The sequence below is a fragment of the Buteo buteo genome, chromosome 10 (assembly GCF_964188355.1).
Source record: "Buteo buteo chromosome 10, bButBut1.hap1.1, whole genome shotgun sequence".
Lineage (NCBI taxonomy): Eukaryota > Metazoa > Chordata > Aves > Accipitriformes > Accipitridae > Buteo > Buteo buteo.
In genome coordinates, this window is record NC_134180.1 from 32,686,980 (window position 1) to 32,703,169 (window position 16,190).

The 16,190-nt window shown below is 43.4% G+C and overlaps 1 protein-coding gene across 12 annotated transcripts in view; it reads left to right on the forward strand.

The window, feature by feature from the left end:
* ST3GAL3 (ST3 beta-galactoside alpha-2,3-sialyltransferase 3) overlaps positions 1 to 16,190 on the forward strand; it is a 194,393-nt gene that overhangs the window by 142,278 nt on the left and 35,925 nt on the right. For all 12 annotated transcript variants that reach the window (XM_075039262.1, XM_075039267.1, XM_075039265.1 and 9 more), the window contains one exon: positions 1,965 to 2,151. In XM_075039262.1, coding sequence (XP_074895363.1) covers positions 1,965 to 2,151 — 187 coding nt within the window. The remainder of the gene's footprint in view (positions 1 to 1,964; positions 2,152 to 16,190) is intronic.

A 16,190-nucleotide genomic window follows, 5' to 3' on the forward strand; every position in this document is an offset into this window, starting at 1 on the left:
GTAGTATGCACCTTCATGAACACAGGTGGTGGCTGCCAGAACTTTTCCTGCTCCGTTGCCTGCGCTGCCCCTGGGGCACTGACTGTGGGGCTGACAGTGCTGGCTCGTTAGCAGGACTCCATCACTATGACTCCATCAGCAACTCACACTCTGGCCCTTTGCTGAAGACCTGAGTTCATTTTACTTGGGGAAATGGATTGTTTTGTTTCCTGTCTAAATACAAAGTAGGGGTGCCAAGTTTTGGGTGCTTTAACAAGGTAAGCAGCAAAACAGTGAACCCAGCAGTTGAGGGGTGGGGAAGACCCTGCCAAAGAGCTACACATTGACACTTGAAATTACTGCAGATGCTAACCTTGCCCTCAACTTCAAGAAGACAGTTGAAAATATGTATAAGCGTCTTTCTTTACATAGTACTTCATTGCATTTATCTCTGTTACCTTTAGAGCCACATGCTTTTACATTATGTAGGGTCATCTACCCTAAAGAGACGTAATGCCTTGAAGTCTAAATAATGCCCATAGCAAAAGTGAGCAAAGTGTGAACACAGTGTCAGCAACAGAGGAAAAAGCAAGGGATCAGGCTGGCTGGGAGCACTGTTTTTGCAGGCAGTCAGGTCTAGATACCTCAGTGTCAGGGTACAAAGCGAGGGTTTGTAAACCACAAAAAAAAGGCTTCATCTCCTGTATAAATTGTGGGTGGTGCTGATTCTTAAGTTGTTTTCGCTTTAATATTTTATTCCTAATGATTAAGTATTTTTACTAAAAATACACAGTAATTTATTATCCTTAATTCTGAATAGAATTTCAGATTGTATTTTTTTCTACTAAAAGGTTTCCCACCTAAAATGCTTACTCGAGCTGAAAAAGACAAATCCAGATCCTCATTAACATTCCTACATGGCAAAATTTGCAGTCCATAAGCACTTTCCAGTATATTGAACTACCCCAAGTCAAGAAGGCTGCAGTAATTCAAGCAGGCAGTGCTGCTCAATCAGAGGCTGCTGTTTGATGTCAGCAAGATTTGTATTCCAAGTTACTTGAAATTTCCTCAGCTTTGGGTTTCTAGTTTTGAATGGAAGTTCTGAATAACTTTAATGTCATGAAAGTCATCGCTGTTAACGCCAGAGCAGTTTGTTTTTTGAAGGGAAAAAACTTTGTCCCTGAGGGGTGTTTTAACAAAGCACAGCTAAATACATAGCATTCCCTTAGAAATCAGTGTGCCCAAGAGCAAAGCTGTGTGTCTACTCGGGTGTTTTCAGGGTGGGATGCAATTCCACAGCAGAAAACTCTTCCGAGTCAGTGAGACTGCAGTGCTGCTGAGCCTTACCCAAGCTGCGCAGCCCAGCCTCTTTCTTTGTGTTGGCATTGCAGTGCAGCTCGCCTTCTGGATAGCCAGTTTGGGGAATTAAACCAGGTGGAGATTGTTCCTTTGGTTTTTTTTGAAAATTATTAGCTGGCTTTAGTTCCCTAAACAATCTCACTGCAGGTAAGATGAGCAGTGTAAGCTCTGGACTGGGGTTGGAGCACAAGACCAGTTTCGGTTTGCTTAAACTGCCATGGAGCTGCATCCTCTGTTTCAGCACAGTCTTGCAGAATCCAAGTCAGATATGCTGGGAGTGACGGAATGTTAAAATATTAATGCTTAGTTTGTAACTCTAAATTTGCAAGGACAATATTTTTCAGTTTCCTTTTCCAAAGCTTCCAGCCCAATTTAAATCACAAGAGTGGATATGCAGGAATTGTTTGCATTATATTCAATGAAATAATTTCAATAGCTTCTAATTAAACTGTTGTCACTTGGTATAAAGCTTCATAAATGTTTGTGATGAAGAACTGCAGGAGTTAACATTTGCTGCTGTAACAGCTGTGTACAGGGAGCTCTTGCCCAGCAGTGATTGCTGTATCATCAACATGCATGAGTGTAAGTGGGAATCCATGACAGTGTCTTCTCTGGTTGCCCTGCAGGCTGAACTCGGCTCCAGTGAAGGGCTTTGAAAAAGATGTGGGTGGCAAGACAACTCTCCGGATCACGTATCCTGAAGGTGCAATCCAGAAAATGGAGCAGTATGAGAAGGATTCCCTGTTTGTTCTGGCGGGATTCAAATGGCAGGATTTCAAGTGGCTGAAATACATTGTTTACAAGGAGAAAGTGGTAAGAACAGTCAGCTGACATTGTGAAGGTCACCTAATTAGAAATGGTGGGCAGACATGATATCACAATCATATTTGCCACGTTTTGGTCTGAGGAAAGTTCCTCTGTGTGTCCTGCTGCATTTAAGTGAAGGCTTTTTTTACCTCCATGGACTTCAGCTTTAATTAAATATGTTTTACAAAGACATCTCTCTGTAACCTGACCTTGCATCACAAATGAGGCTTTCTATTCAAGATTATGTTAGTGTGTACTAGGAACAATGAGTTTAATTTTTATTTATTTTGAAGAGTATATAAAAGGACCAGCTTTTGAATGGATTTTATGGACTCTTTGGATTTAAGAGCAGAGGAAGGAAAAGAGCAATGACAAGGGAAGAAATGGGAGTTTGGAGATAAGGATGTGATGGCACAGGAGGGGAGGAGGAGACAGCAGCAGCACAACTTGTTGAAAAGGCTACAATCCACAGACTTAATGTGACCTCCTGAATAGCACAAGCCATTATATTTTGCTCATTAGCGCTGTACTGAGATTCATTATTTGTGTTTGGCTAAAGTATCACCCAGAAGAACAGTATCAAGTCTAATTTTAAAACACTGAAATGGTGAATCCACCACTTTCCCCATGTAAATATTTTGTTGCAATCAGTTGCATTAGTGCCCTTCTGAAGTACCATGGACCTGTTACTGGTCAGGGTTGTTCTCTGTAATTCACCCATCCTAAGTGGAATCAGGTTATAATCAATGACTTCTTATTCAGTGGATGGTTTGTCTTTATCTGTTGTTATGAAAGCTGGAATAAATGCTCTCTATTTGGGTATAGTTCTTGTTTTACAAATCTTATATATCTGTTTTCAAATGTTCTTTAATAATTTTTCAACAAATAACCAAACAAAGGGATTGATGGTCAAAGGACAGGATGTTATATCGTGTGTTTAGAGACAGAGAAGAGGCTGGCAGCTCACCATATACAGAACGAAACAGTCTGGGAATATAATTGTATATGGTTGTTACATAGATGGCCTTAAGAGCTCATACTTTGCTCTTGTCTCACACTGGCACCAACTTGCAATTATTTTCCTGGTACCAGACGGATGAAGTTACCTGTCAGCCTCTGGGCAAATGTAAATGGGCTTTCGTAACATGAATAATTGAGTCAAAAGTAATTTTCTTTGGTTTATGTCACACTCTTGTTCTTCTTTCTGGGCAAGGGAAGGCCCTGGCAGTGTCAGTGCCCTGCAACCTGAATGCGGTTGTAGGGACTCCTAGTGTTTAGCTTGAAGTTCAAAGGATGGATTACTTCAAAACAAATTTAATTTCCACCTGATGCTTGCAGTGATGCAGTCATCATTAGATTCTAATGTGGTATCCTCTGCTTTTGGAAAGATGCAGCAAATAGTTTGTTAAAACTTGCTAGAAGACTGGAGAGAGCGATTGCAGTAATCTTAGCTGAGCATTTCAGTGCCCAGCTTGGCAGAGAGCAGAAAGAACTCAAGCTTCTTGCATTGCATGTTACTTCAGCACTCTTGTGGTTGGCTCCTTATCCTTCATTTCTTTGGAATAAACACTCCATTTTTTTTCAGTTCTTGTAGGTGATGTTTTCCAGATCTCTTAATTCCTATTGCTCTTTTGAATGCCTGCAGTTGATTCATCTTTTTCTTGAAGAGCAGTGCCCAAAAATGTATAGAGTACAGCAAATAGAAAGTAACAAACAACTACTTCACTAGCCTCATGTTTCTCATTCTTTATACATCCACTGTTTTGACTGCCTTTTCCACAATGGCATGAGACTGAAGGTGAGTGTCCAGTTCCTTGAGACTCCAGGTCTCAGGAAGAACTGAAGAGCAGCTACCTTCCCAACTTTGCATCCTGTGCTTGTGCCATTGGCTCTTCCTGCCAAAGAGCAGCACCATACACTTGACCCTACTGATTCTTTCTTCCAGGACACTTCTCTAGTTTGCCAAGTTCCTTTGGCAGAGCTTTCCAGTATACCTGCCATTCTTTCCAGATTCACGTCCTCTGCAATTTAATAAGCGTACTTTTTACTCCATCATCCAGGTTGATAATGAAAACGCTAAACAAAGTTGGTTCCTAGGCAGACCCCAAAGTAACAGCATACTTCCATTTCTACAGTGAGCCCACTGAGAACTCCTCCTGGATAGTTTTTTGGCCATTTCTGAACTTGTATCACAGTAGTAGTATTAATAACATTTTTTGGCATGTTTGTGAAAGTGATATGTCAGAAGCCTTACTGAATTCCAGTTCATGTCTTGCTTCTCCCCTATGATACTTCTATTCCTGTATAAAGAAATACTTTTTTTTTCAATAATGATTCCCCCTTGACAAATCCACCTGGGTTGCTACTCAGTCTTTGTTATTTTTTTCAGGTGCTTACAAATAATTAATCTTGCTATTCTGAGAATTGAAATCATAAATCAACTCTCTTCACTTTTTTTGCCTTCTTAAGGCTAGGCACTACTTTTGTCCATTTTTCAATCCTTTGACACCCTACCTGTTCTACACAAGTTCCCAAAGGGAATCATTGCTGAGTTTGGAGCCTGCTGAGCCAGTTCATTGAATACTTCAGGATGCAGTCCAGGTGACTGGAAAACATTTGTCTTGTCCTCTCTAATCTGATCTCTCTCTGAGGCTGAGATCTTGCTGTCACTGGCTTTAGCTGCAAGCAGGTGGCTAGCACAGCTGCTTTTTCTAGTGTAAACTGATGCAAAAAGTGCTGTCTCTTAGCTAGAAGAAATGACCTGATGGAGAACTAACAGTGCTATGGGACTAAGACGTAGGCGTCTGTTTGTTCTGGTAGTGAGTGTTAGTATTTTTATCAGTGTGTGGTAAGGTCAAAATGACAAATGCCCGCCTAGTGCTCTCTGTGGACAGTTTCTGTTTCTCTCAGCTGATTTGTCAGAGAAAAGGGAGTTTCTTCCTTTCCTGGATTCATCTAGAGGCAAAGGAGCTCTGTATGCCACTGTTGCTTATTCCTTATCTGACATTAGGCCTGTCCCTCTGCAAGACTTCATCCCTGCTGCAAACCAGTGGTTACAGTCAGGAATCTGACCTCAGGACAGAGATAAGGGAAATGGAAGCATCCTGCTAAAGAACATGACTGCTGTGGAAGTGGACACATTCCTCAAAAAAATAGACCCAACTCTACCCTCTGATGTTTGATTTGCCCCTGAATGTTGATGGCAACTGCATGTGTCCATGGTACAGTCACAGGTGGGGTATGAGACTTTCTGAATTCCTTCAGACACCAGACCTGGAGCTGCTTGGACCTCCTTGACCAGAGAATCTGGGCCAGGTACTAGGATCCTTGCTTAGTCCTCTCTCGAGTAAATGAAATCAAAGGGAGTTTATCTGAGAAAGAGTAAATGAAAGGCGAATGGCTATTTATTGCTGGGGTCAGTGGTCAGATAAGCTTATTCTCCCTGCAGCTGAGAGGGATTTACTCTGTGTTATGTTAGTCTTTTGGCAGCACTTACACACTGAGGAAGGGATAAGTGCTTTGTGGAGAGGAGGATTTTCAGGAGATGTTATAAGGAAGAAGAATCAGTGTGATGCAGAAGCAGCAGCAGAATGGTGAGGCAGAGGATTTGATGTGTTACAGTCTGGTGCAACAGCCTTCCAGAGATCTGCATGATGCCTCAGTGCCCTGGGAGGCACTATATCCAGAAAGAGGAGTGGTGGGATATGGACCAAAGAAAAAGCAAAAGCTCAGCTGCATTTTATTTCACACTAAAACAGAAATATCTGGAAACAAATAAAAACTTGAGAGAAAAGATTAATCTAGAAAAAGGACAGGCTTGGCTAAATATTCAACATCAGCAGCAAAAAAAAGGTAGTCTCCATCATAATGTTCTGGGTGAGCTGGCACTCAAAATTGCAAGTCTTGTAGCAAGTTAGGGCAGTGCTGTATCACTGGAGAGTATAGACCTGTCTTTAAGAAGGGGAAAGGTGGGTGAATCTGAGTGACTAAAACCCTGGTAATCTGATTTCAGTCATTCGAGAAGCATTAGAATAACCTGAAGGAGATAATAATTGTACCTCTTGCAAGTAAATGGGGGAGAGGGATTATGGGATGGGGAAAGGTGACATGGTTAGCAGAGGGGAGTGTTGCTCCATACTGACCTAATATGTCGATGTACAAGTGGAAACGAAGAGGGTTGGAGTCCAGCAGCCTGTAGTCGCATGAACCCATGGTTATTGCAGCAGGGTCACAGATGTCAGTTGTTCATGCGTCTGTGGTGACTGGTCTGGCAGTGCTGACTTGCAGTCGATGCTGCAAGAGCCTGCTGACACTTTCAGGCACCCCTCCTCTGATGAAACGGCTGCTGCTAGTGTGTCCCCCGAGGTGCATTACTCATGGACAGTCACTCAGAACAGTTACACTCTCTCCTGGACTCTTCTTTTTGCCAAGAGACATAACCCATATGTATTGTGATCCACCCTGCCTGCTTCCCACTATTGTACCGTCCTGCATCACCCTGGGTCTCTCAGTGACAGAAGCTCTTCCTGAGTACCCGAAGTACCAGAGGAATTACAAGGGGAGGGAGGTTTGGCCATATACTGCTCTTCTCTATTAAAAGAATGGTCAAAAGCTGAAGGTTTCTCTACTGCATGGAGAGTAGATGCTTCCTGAAACAGAGGAATTTACAAGTGCCAGTTATGCAAACCAGCCACCACAGCCTGGTGCTGAGGCTGATTCCAGGGTGGTTTTTTGCCTGTCATTAGTGAATCAGAAGGAGCTCTCTTGCTTGCTAGGGCTCACTTCCCTGAACATCTGGCACATGGTGGTAAAGCAGCCAAGTGAGGGCAAAGGTTTCACTAGAAATTGGCAGCTCACAAGCTTCCTTCTTATGTAGTAATGAGCCTGCGGACGCTTCCAGCAGGAATCTCTGCAGCCTTTGCCAGGAGTCGTCACTTGTGCAGTAAGTGCCTGCGGCACCTTGAAGGTCTCTTTGATAGTGAAAGTCATAGGAGCGAGTGAGCACCTGCCTGCAAGCGAGGCCAAGTTTGGTTGTCTGTCCTTTGCAGGGGCATGCCTCTGACAATTTGCACATGGCAATGATGGCATCTCAAAAGCAGTCGTCTTCCAGCAGATGTTGAGACTCCAGCAGTGGGCATGACATAACCCCTCCTCTGTCACAGCGTGACTGCTGCTTGTGGAGATCTTGTGGATGTGGCAGCAGTGGAGATTTTTTTTAACCTTTTATTTGGGATCTACATTTCTGCTTTAAGTCAACAGGTTACTTCTAGCCCTGCTAAAATGTATGTTATGATACCTTCCTGCCTTGATTAGCCTGTGTTACTGTGCTAGAGCCAAGGCCAGACTGCTGCCAGAGCCCTCGCTGTCTGCTGAGCTTTTGTTTAGAGCATCTCTTCTTCCATTAGTTAATGGCCTTGTCATGCTATGTGTTTGCTAGGGCAGACTGTGAACGTCACAGCCTTGTAGTACACTGCGAATTCCTTGGATTCTGAAATAGCCTTGTATGTGGGCTGTTTTGCATCCCTGAAAAAAACCTGAGGAGCCACCATGCTCCTCCTGTTGGCTAGAGGAAAATAGTGAGGCTGTAAATCTGTTCTTCCTGTCCAACCCAAAGTAAAGCTTCATTCAGATGCATGTATTTCCAGCTTGTTTGGAACTTGAGCCCAGCACTTGAGCAGGCAGTTTCTCTGGGTCTGGGCTAGGGAGGGAGAACCTGCTTTTTCCAATGCTGTCACTTGCCTTTGGTGACAAATGGAGTGGCCACTGCCACTGGCAGTTTCACGCCAGCATCTGCTTCTGGATTGCAAATATTTTCTTTCCCTTTCCTCCTCCCAGGGGCTTGTTGCTTTAAAATATTTTGTATACGGCTGGTCTTTTCAGTTTTTAAAGGTGAGAAAGACTTATGATCTGGTTTTGGTGGAGCTCCAAATCCACCACTACTTGTCTTAATGCATTATGAATGCAAAGCTTGGTTACAGATTTGTGATGCCTGATCCTGTGCTGAGACAGAGCTCTAGCCCATCTGCTTAGAGGTATGCCTGGGTAGGCATTGCCTTGTGTCCTCCTGCTCTCCTTGAACTCGGGTGGAAGGGGACAGAAGCTGGACTTGCTGTTCCCTCATAAATGAGAAGAAGCTTTTGAACTGGGAAGTCATCTTAAGGGTTGTCCCATTTCTTTCACAAATGTGAGTTTTCACCTAAATAGCCATTTATAACTAATCCCTTCAGAAGTATAATATAGAAAGGCATGGCTGGTGAGTAAGGCAGCCAATGTGCATAAAGGACGTGATGAGGCTTGCACTGGGGAAGAGGCAAGAAAGCCTTTTCAGTGATGATTGTCCTGTGGTCCTAGCACATGGTGCAAAAGGCTGTTTCCACTCACAGAGTGTGGGGGGATTTTAGGAGGAATTGATAGCAGAGAATACCTTATCACATCATCAGGATGGTTCAGGGCCTTGGTCAAAGCAACTGAACCGTTACTAAATCTTGAAGCAGAGAAAATGCCTTGTAATAAAATGTAAACACGAGGCAGACTCTTCTGGCTCCTACCAAGTCTCTGACTGAGAAGAAGAGGTGGGAGAATCTGTGTAATGTATTCTGTGGAGAATATTCCGTATTCCTTTGACAGAGAGTAGCTGGGAGTTAGTTTGTCTGTCTTGGATGATTCTTGGGACAATGTTGACTTTTTTTTAGGTTTTGATCTCTCCCTGGCTGTGCAGAAGGCTAGTCTGTACTGCCTGAGGGGTTGTGCTCCCATGATCAGGACCTACTCCCCAGTGAAGTGCATTGGTGGGAATGGCCCAAGGGAACCAAGGAAGACTTGCATGTGAAAAAATAAATCCTCTGTGACTGGCCTAAGAGATTAGAGCCATTTCCAGAAGATGTAAGGAGAAGTATGAACAATATGAGAGAAGGTGAGCCAGTTTTTTTCCAGTCATGGTTAGAAGAGAGGCTGGAAATACATAGATATGCTAGATATAATCTTGTCCCTGCTGACCAGAAGAGGGAGAAGACCTTAGTTCTTTACTGTATAGCTTTTAACAAGCTAGCTTTCAGGTAGCACTGTGGTGAGGACCATACAGGAACCTCAATAGACGAGTGACCCAGTTTGCAACATGGGCCTTGGGGGAGACTTCCTGGCCAGATTCCCAAAGGAAGGTTGTTGGTATGGAAAGTGCAGGCTGGAGCTTGCCCTTCGTACATACCTGCATGCAACAGCATAATAAGATTAGGCAGGTCACTACATAGCTGAGAGCTGTTCCCACCCAGGCATATTTAGTGTGTCTGTAAGTACACTGTCAAGCATCAGCTGGTGACAGGGGCTGCTCTGATGCCGTTGCAATGCGCCTTCATAGCATTTATTATTATCAGATGGATGCACGCTGGACAATAAAACTTGTACATCTGGATCGGATAGTCATCAATATCCACAAGTCTGTAGCCACATTCTAAGCTTCTGGGGCAGATGATGAAAATAAAAAATAGCCATAATTACACTATTTTCTGGATGAAAGAATTCCAGGTGTCAAAGGTTTGTGAAGTATCCATATTTGTAGAAATAACATCATTGCTTACTCCAATTTTAGACAGTTTGTCCTTAAAATTCAAATAAAAATTGTTATTGTGCCTGCCCTTCCAGTCATTCCCATGCATGGGTTTTGTCTTTTTTTTTTTTTTTTTTTTTTTTTGTCCCTTGCTTTGCTTGCTATTACCTACTCCAGTCTTCCTTGCACTATACTTCCTATTAAAAGATGAGAAGCATTTACTTATGCTAGGCTGTGGTAGACCTTAAAGAACCTTTATCCCACATCTGCCAAGACAGCATCATCTTAATTTCTGGCTCAGTAATTGTAGCTGCGATGTGAAAATCAGAGAACTCTAGTCAGATTTTTATTCTTCTTCAGTTCCTTTTCTTTCACATCATTCTTAAATCAAGAGACCCAAGCAGAATTTACCTGCCAAAGAGACTGAATCATTGCTGTAGTAGGACATCCTTTCTGGGATTGCCTCACCATCCTGCTTTATCCTGAGACAATTTCTTCCTAAAATTGTCATCTTCTAACCTCTTCTGATATCTGCTGCCATCCAACTGACAGTTGCTGTCCTTTTCTAAATATTTGATCATTTCTTACTTCTTCATCCATGACTCAACCAAAGTCAAAGAAGTTGGATAATTTAAAGAGTTGCAGGTTTTCCATATCTCTGGGAAGGCTCTACAGAGGGATCTGGACAGGCTGGATCGATGGGCCGAGGCCAATTGTATGAGGTTCAACAAGGCCAAGTGCCGGGTCCTGCACTTGGGTCACAACAACCCCATGCAGCGCTACAGGCTTGGGGAAGAGTGCCTGGAAAGCTGCCCGGCAGAAAAGGACCTGGGGGTGCTGGCTGACAGCCGGCTGAACATGAGCCAGCAGTGTGCCCAGGTGGCCAAGAAGGCCAACGGCATCCTGGCCTGTATCAGAAATAGTGTGGCCAGCAGGAGCAGGGAGGTGGTTGTTCCCCTGTACTGGGCACTGGTGAGGCCGCACCTCGAGCGCTGTGTTCAGTTTTGGGCCCCTCACTACAGGAAAGACATTGAGGAGCTGGAGCGTGTCCAGAGAAGGGCAACCAGGTTGGTGAGGGGTCTGGAGCACAAGTCCTGTGAGGAGCGGCTGAGGGAACTGGGGCTGTTTAGTTTAGAGAAAAGGAGGCTGAGGGGAGACCTTATTGCTCTCTACAGCTACGTGAAAGGAGGTTGTAGCAAGGTGGGTGTTAGTCTCTTTTCTCAAGTAACAAGCAATAGGACAAGGGGAAATGGCCTCAAGTGGCACCAGGGGCGGTTTAGGTTGGATATTAGGAAAAATTTCTTTACTGAAAGGGTTATCAAGCATTGGACAGGCTTCCCAGGGAAGTGGTTGAGTCACCATCCTTGGAGGTATTTAAAAGATGTGTAGATGTGGGACTTAGGGACGTGGTTTAGTGGTGGACTTGGCAGTGCTAGGTTAACGGTTGGACTCGATGATCTTAAAGGTCTTTTCCAACCTAAACGATTCTATGATTTTAAAAAGCGAACAGGAGTGAGGGCCAACTGAAGAGCTAATGCAGCTGCCTTGAAAAAGCATCAGGAAGGTGCTCATGTTGCACTCTCCTTCTTTGGCAGGCTCTGGCAATATTCAGACATCAATATTATGCAAATCATCGTAGGTGCATTTCAAGGTCATAGTGTATGTAAACTCAGGTTATACTGGTTAGCTGCATTGATCAAAGATAGGCTTGGAATATCTGAGGTAATGTAAAGAAATTCATTCCAAATCTGATGCTGATCTTAATGAAACACACAATTCCATAAACAGCAGAGCTAATAAAATTCCTGATCACTGTGGATTTATGTCCTGCTCCCTCTTGCACCACAATACTCTCAGATTTCCCCCACCTCATAAATACCCAGTATGCTCTATCCTCCCTTTTATCCCTCACTACTGCCTGGTGGTTGCATGCTGGCCGAGACATGCATGTTCACTGGCCCACGTGTGCATGATTGGGCACCTGGGCACCAGGTAAGTGCTGAGCTCACCTGGCATCATCTCCACCTGGCCTCACATGCAGACATGCGGGTGTCTCTTCCATCCAGACATACATGGCTTTACCACCAGTGCGGCCCATGCCTGCTGAGGATATTGCGTTGCCCACATGTGCAGCAGATGTTCCTCCATACTGGAGCAGTGCTTTGTGAATCCAGCACATGGAAAAAGTCAGAGAACATTGTCAACAGTGAAACTGAGATGTCGCCCAGAGGGTATCAGCTATTCATGCAAGTGTTAGTAGAATAAAGATGCTCTCTGTTAACACTTCAGTAAAGGAACTACAAGAATTATTTGAAGTCTGCAAAGCCTCCCTTAGACTAAGAGATTTGAGTTCAATTTATTTAGCTTATGCATGAGATTGTGGGGAGATTTACTTGTAGTGTAACTCCGTCTACCTAAAGGGAACATTTTTTTCTCAGAAGACTTTTTAATTTAGTGGGAAGAAGTATATCTGAACTAGGCAAACGACCAAAAAAGGCAGTACATTTATATCAGTATAATTATTTTTGCTACATCTGCCCAACAGGCTTGATGAATTTGCTCTTGAAGTCTTAAAATCAAGACTGAATATCTTGGTAAAATTCTGCTCAAGTAGCGTGAGAGTAAAGAACTGGAAGGAGAAGTTGCTGATTGAGGGAATACTGCTCCCTGCTATGCAGGATGTCCAGGAGGACGTTGTCAGGATCTCTCTTGGCCTTTCGAGCAGCGCTGATAAGAAATAGCAGAATGTGGTGGCTAGGAGCTGAAGCTAGATAAAATCACCCTGGACAGATTGTATTTTCCTAGAAATCTGCACTTATAATACTTGAATGACATACCTGCAGAGGTGAGCACTGACTGCTGACACCTTTTTCTGAAATACAGACCTAATCCAGTATCTGGGAAAATTCTGTTCCATGGGAGTACCCAGGATGGGGCTGCACTCCTGTGTTGCTTTCTCACCATCCTGTTCTGTGACTCTGGGAACCCCTGTCCTCACTTTCTATGACCCGTTTGTTGACTATGAGGAGCAGGATAGCAAGCCAGTAATACCCTTGACAGCTTTTCATGAAAGTAAGTTATTTGCTTCATTCAGTTGTCTGCAAGGGTCACAGCAAAAATTTTCTCTTCCTGGGGCACAGTTAGCCAGATCTGTTTCTGCATCCCGAGGGAGAAGGCTTCATGGAGTCTCTGAGGTGAGCAACCTCCAGCATAACAAAATTCCCCAGAAGAGCCCTTCAGAAAGCATTGCAACACCACAGGATGCTGTGAGTTCACCCATGTGCAGTATGACGACTCACAGAGGAGGGGAAAAACACTGATTTGATTTTGTATATAAAATCACATGCTTTCTATCAGTGGGTGAAAAGAGACTCCCCTTTCACAGCTCCAGGAATTTTGCTATTTGCATTTTTTTCTTTAAACTGAAAAAACCCCACTCTGAACAGTAAATATTTATCCAAGATGTGTGGTTGTTAATATGATCCAGTCTTCAGTCATTTTGAATGGTGTCATGATGACAGATGTTAATTCAGAAAGGAATAGATTGGACGATTTATGCCTGAAACACATGTGTTCCTTGGCGGGCTCCATGGATTACTTGCATAGTTAGTGCTGTCTGGGCGATTGGTAACATTTTCTCTGCCTCAAAGCACTGAGGGCTCCAGGACAGGGCTTAACCTCTATCTCCAGTTTGCTATAATAAACACTGAGGTAACTAAACTCCCTGTGTGCTTTTATCTTCCTAAATTTATCTCTCCCCCTGTGCTCCAGCTGTGTGTGGTGCTTCTGGTTCTTCCCAAGAAGAACGGCAGCTTCTTTCTGCAGGAGAGGAGGATGCTCCTGTGTGCACAGGGAGCGAATCCCTGACCTCCTCACCCTCTAGATTCAGCTTCTCTCCTATCTCAACGCTCACAGTTATTTAATGCGAACACTTCTCCTGACAACAGAAGTGAAAATAAACCAAGCCACGTGAAGGTAGTAAGCAAGAAAGATTCTGGGAAGACCTCACATTTTTTTGTAGTATTTGTATTCTTACAGTCGCAAATTTATGGGATGTTAAAGGTGTTTCTTCTCTTCTTAGTTAAGACCAGGTTTGTAAAAGTGTTAGTATCTTATTTTTTATTCTTTTTTTTAATCAGAGACATAAAATTGAAGGAAAATGGCCGAGCTGTTGGGTGTACAAGGCTTTTGGTAGGTCTACTTGGAAGTTTTTCTCAGTTGGTCCATCAGTTGCGTTCCATTTTCCATGAAATGAACTTTGCCCACAACTGACAAGTACAGAAAATGCCAAGCCTGGCTCAGGCAACCAGCACTTTGACTATTTGGAAATCTCTTAAATGTAAATGTTCTGTTTGGATTACAGCTTATTTAAATTCTTATATTTTAAGTAATGTTACTTAAAAACTATTCTTTCATAAAGCACCTATTATTAATGAAGTCTAGAAAATAAAGTAGGGCAGGAGCTTCCTGGCATTTTCGCAGCCTCTTGTTATTTTGACCTTTCTGCTTTCTCCTCCTAAAGGATGCTGAACAATTTGTATATATTCTATAGGAACACTCAGTGAACATACAAATTATTTGGCTTCTTGCTTCAGCAAAGATGCCAAAATAGGAGAAGACAGATTTTCTGTGTACTCTTGCTGTAAAAACAATGTAAAAATTTCCCTAGAGACTCACTTTAAGATAACTTCGGAAACCAACGAGGGTTTCTAGGCCATAATTCTTCCTGTGGTGATCCTTTAGGGTTTTTTTTGTTGTAATGTGCCAAGAGTTTAGTCTAAATATGTGTTGTTTAATGAGTTGTTGATTGTATTCAAGCTCACGAACCAGTTCAGCTCCCTAAAAAAGACTTTGCTGATGGGTGTCCTCAGACGCCCTGGGATGCCCTCATGCTTTGTCACCAAAGCCTGCAAAGACAGCTTTTTTAAACTTTTTTTATTTCTTTTTTCTTTTATGCAGGCATGCTGTTGTAAGTGGAGTAGGTAGCTGTGCTTATAGTTGGGATCACCTTGTGCTTTCTGGTATAAGCAACAGGGAAAATGCTCTATCATTTTATTACACTGTCATCTTTGAGCTGATGTTTTCCGTGCCATGTGTTTGGCACAGCTGGAGAGTTCAGCTAAAATAACTTAGCTGTCTCTCTTGGTGAGGCTACTGAAAATGCACCATTTTATCCCTGCTGAAAAAAAAAAAAATTAAAAAAATAAAAAACCAGTCTCCCACCCTATTTTGCTGAGATTCGCTAATTCTTCAGGGCAGCGGCTGGGAATCGGTGAGGCTGTGTTAGCACGGCAGCCTGTTCTGTGAGATCCCATGGCTCGATCTGATGTTCCACGGGGGCTGATAGCCGCTGGCGGTGCAGCGCTGCGTGCGCTGGGCACCATCTGTCCTACGTGACCTGCCTGCGCTCGTCAGGTGCCCTCCCCGTATGGTTAGTCGGGATGCAGCATCTCCAGGGATGTAAGAACCAAATAGGCTTTTCCCTTCAATTGCTTCTCTCAAAGAGATTGGGGCATGGACAACAGACCTGGGAGCAGGGAATCTCTCCTGGACTCTCAGGAACCCTCTCTCCTCCCACCAGCCACCGGGGCAATGTGAAGGAGCAGTAGCCGGGTCGGGTGCATGGCAAGAGCAGGAGTATTGGAGGTTGAAGGGTGATGGGTGCCAGGGACAGCAGAGAAAGGAAGGGTTTACACCCAGCAGGGAACTCCTCAAACACTTGCAGGTTTGTTAGGTGTAAATAGTTCAGGAGCCCTATAAGAGGGTGCATTTTTTCGCCTCTAACAGCTGATCTAGAATACAATAGCTTACTGGAGCTTGTAGTTGCACTTAGAGGACTGTACCCTGGGTTTAATTGCTCCATTTAGTGGATTTTTTCTTGAGTTGACTTTTTTTTTTTAAACCTATTAAGTTACCCTTTAGGATTTTCTAAAGAGCTTTATGGTTATAAAAATCAAGCTGCCAGAAGTTAGGAAAAGCGAAAAAATACCATTGCATTTTCAACATTAATTCAGTTCTCCTGTGCAGATGTTATCCTTAATTACATCCTGGCTCTTTTAGAACACAGCTGTCTATCTAGTGGAGCGGGAAGACTGAGATTTAGACTAATTTCTGTAATACAAGACATTCAGCCTTGGTATGAGTAGTTGCAGAAGCTGTAGAACATGTTGTGGGTACTAGAGAGGAAAGGAGAGGAGAAAGAATGGTCTCCTGCTTACAGACGCTCTTGAGAAGGTGCTTTAGCCTTTGACTGACCAATGTGGTGCTGCATCAGAATTTCCCAAACATATTTAAGTCTCATGGGGTAGATATGCAGTAGAGCTGGGTGTTCAGCAGCAGCAAAGTCAATGGAGTTGTACTGTGAGCTTAACAAATGTTCTGAAAATCCAGCTTAAGGTGTCTGAAGTAGAGCATCAGGAGGCAATGGAAACTGTGGGCATTCATCTTTGTTTTCTCCCCTGTAAAATGGTGTAATACATGCCAAATACTACAGAGATGCTCT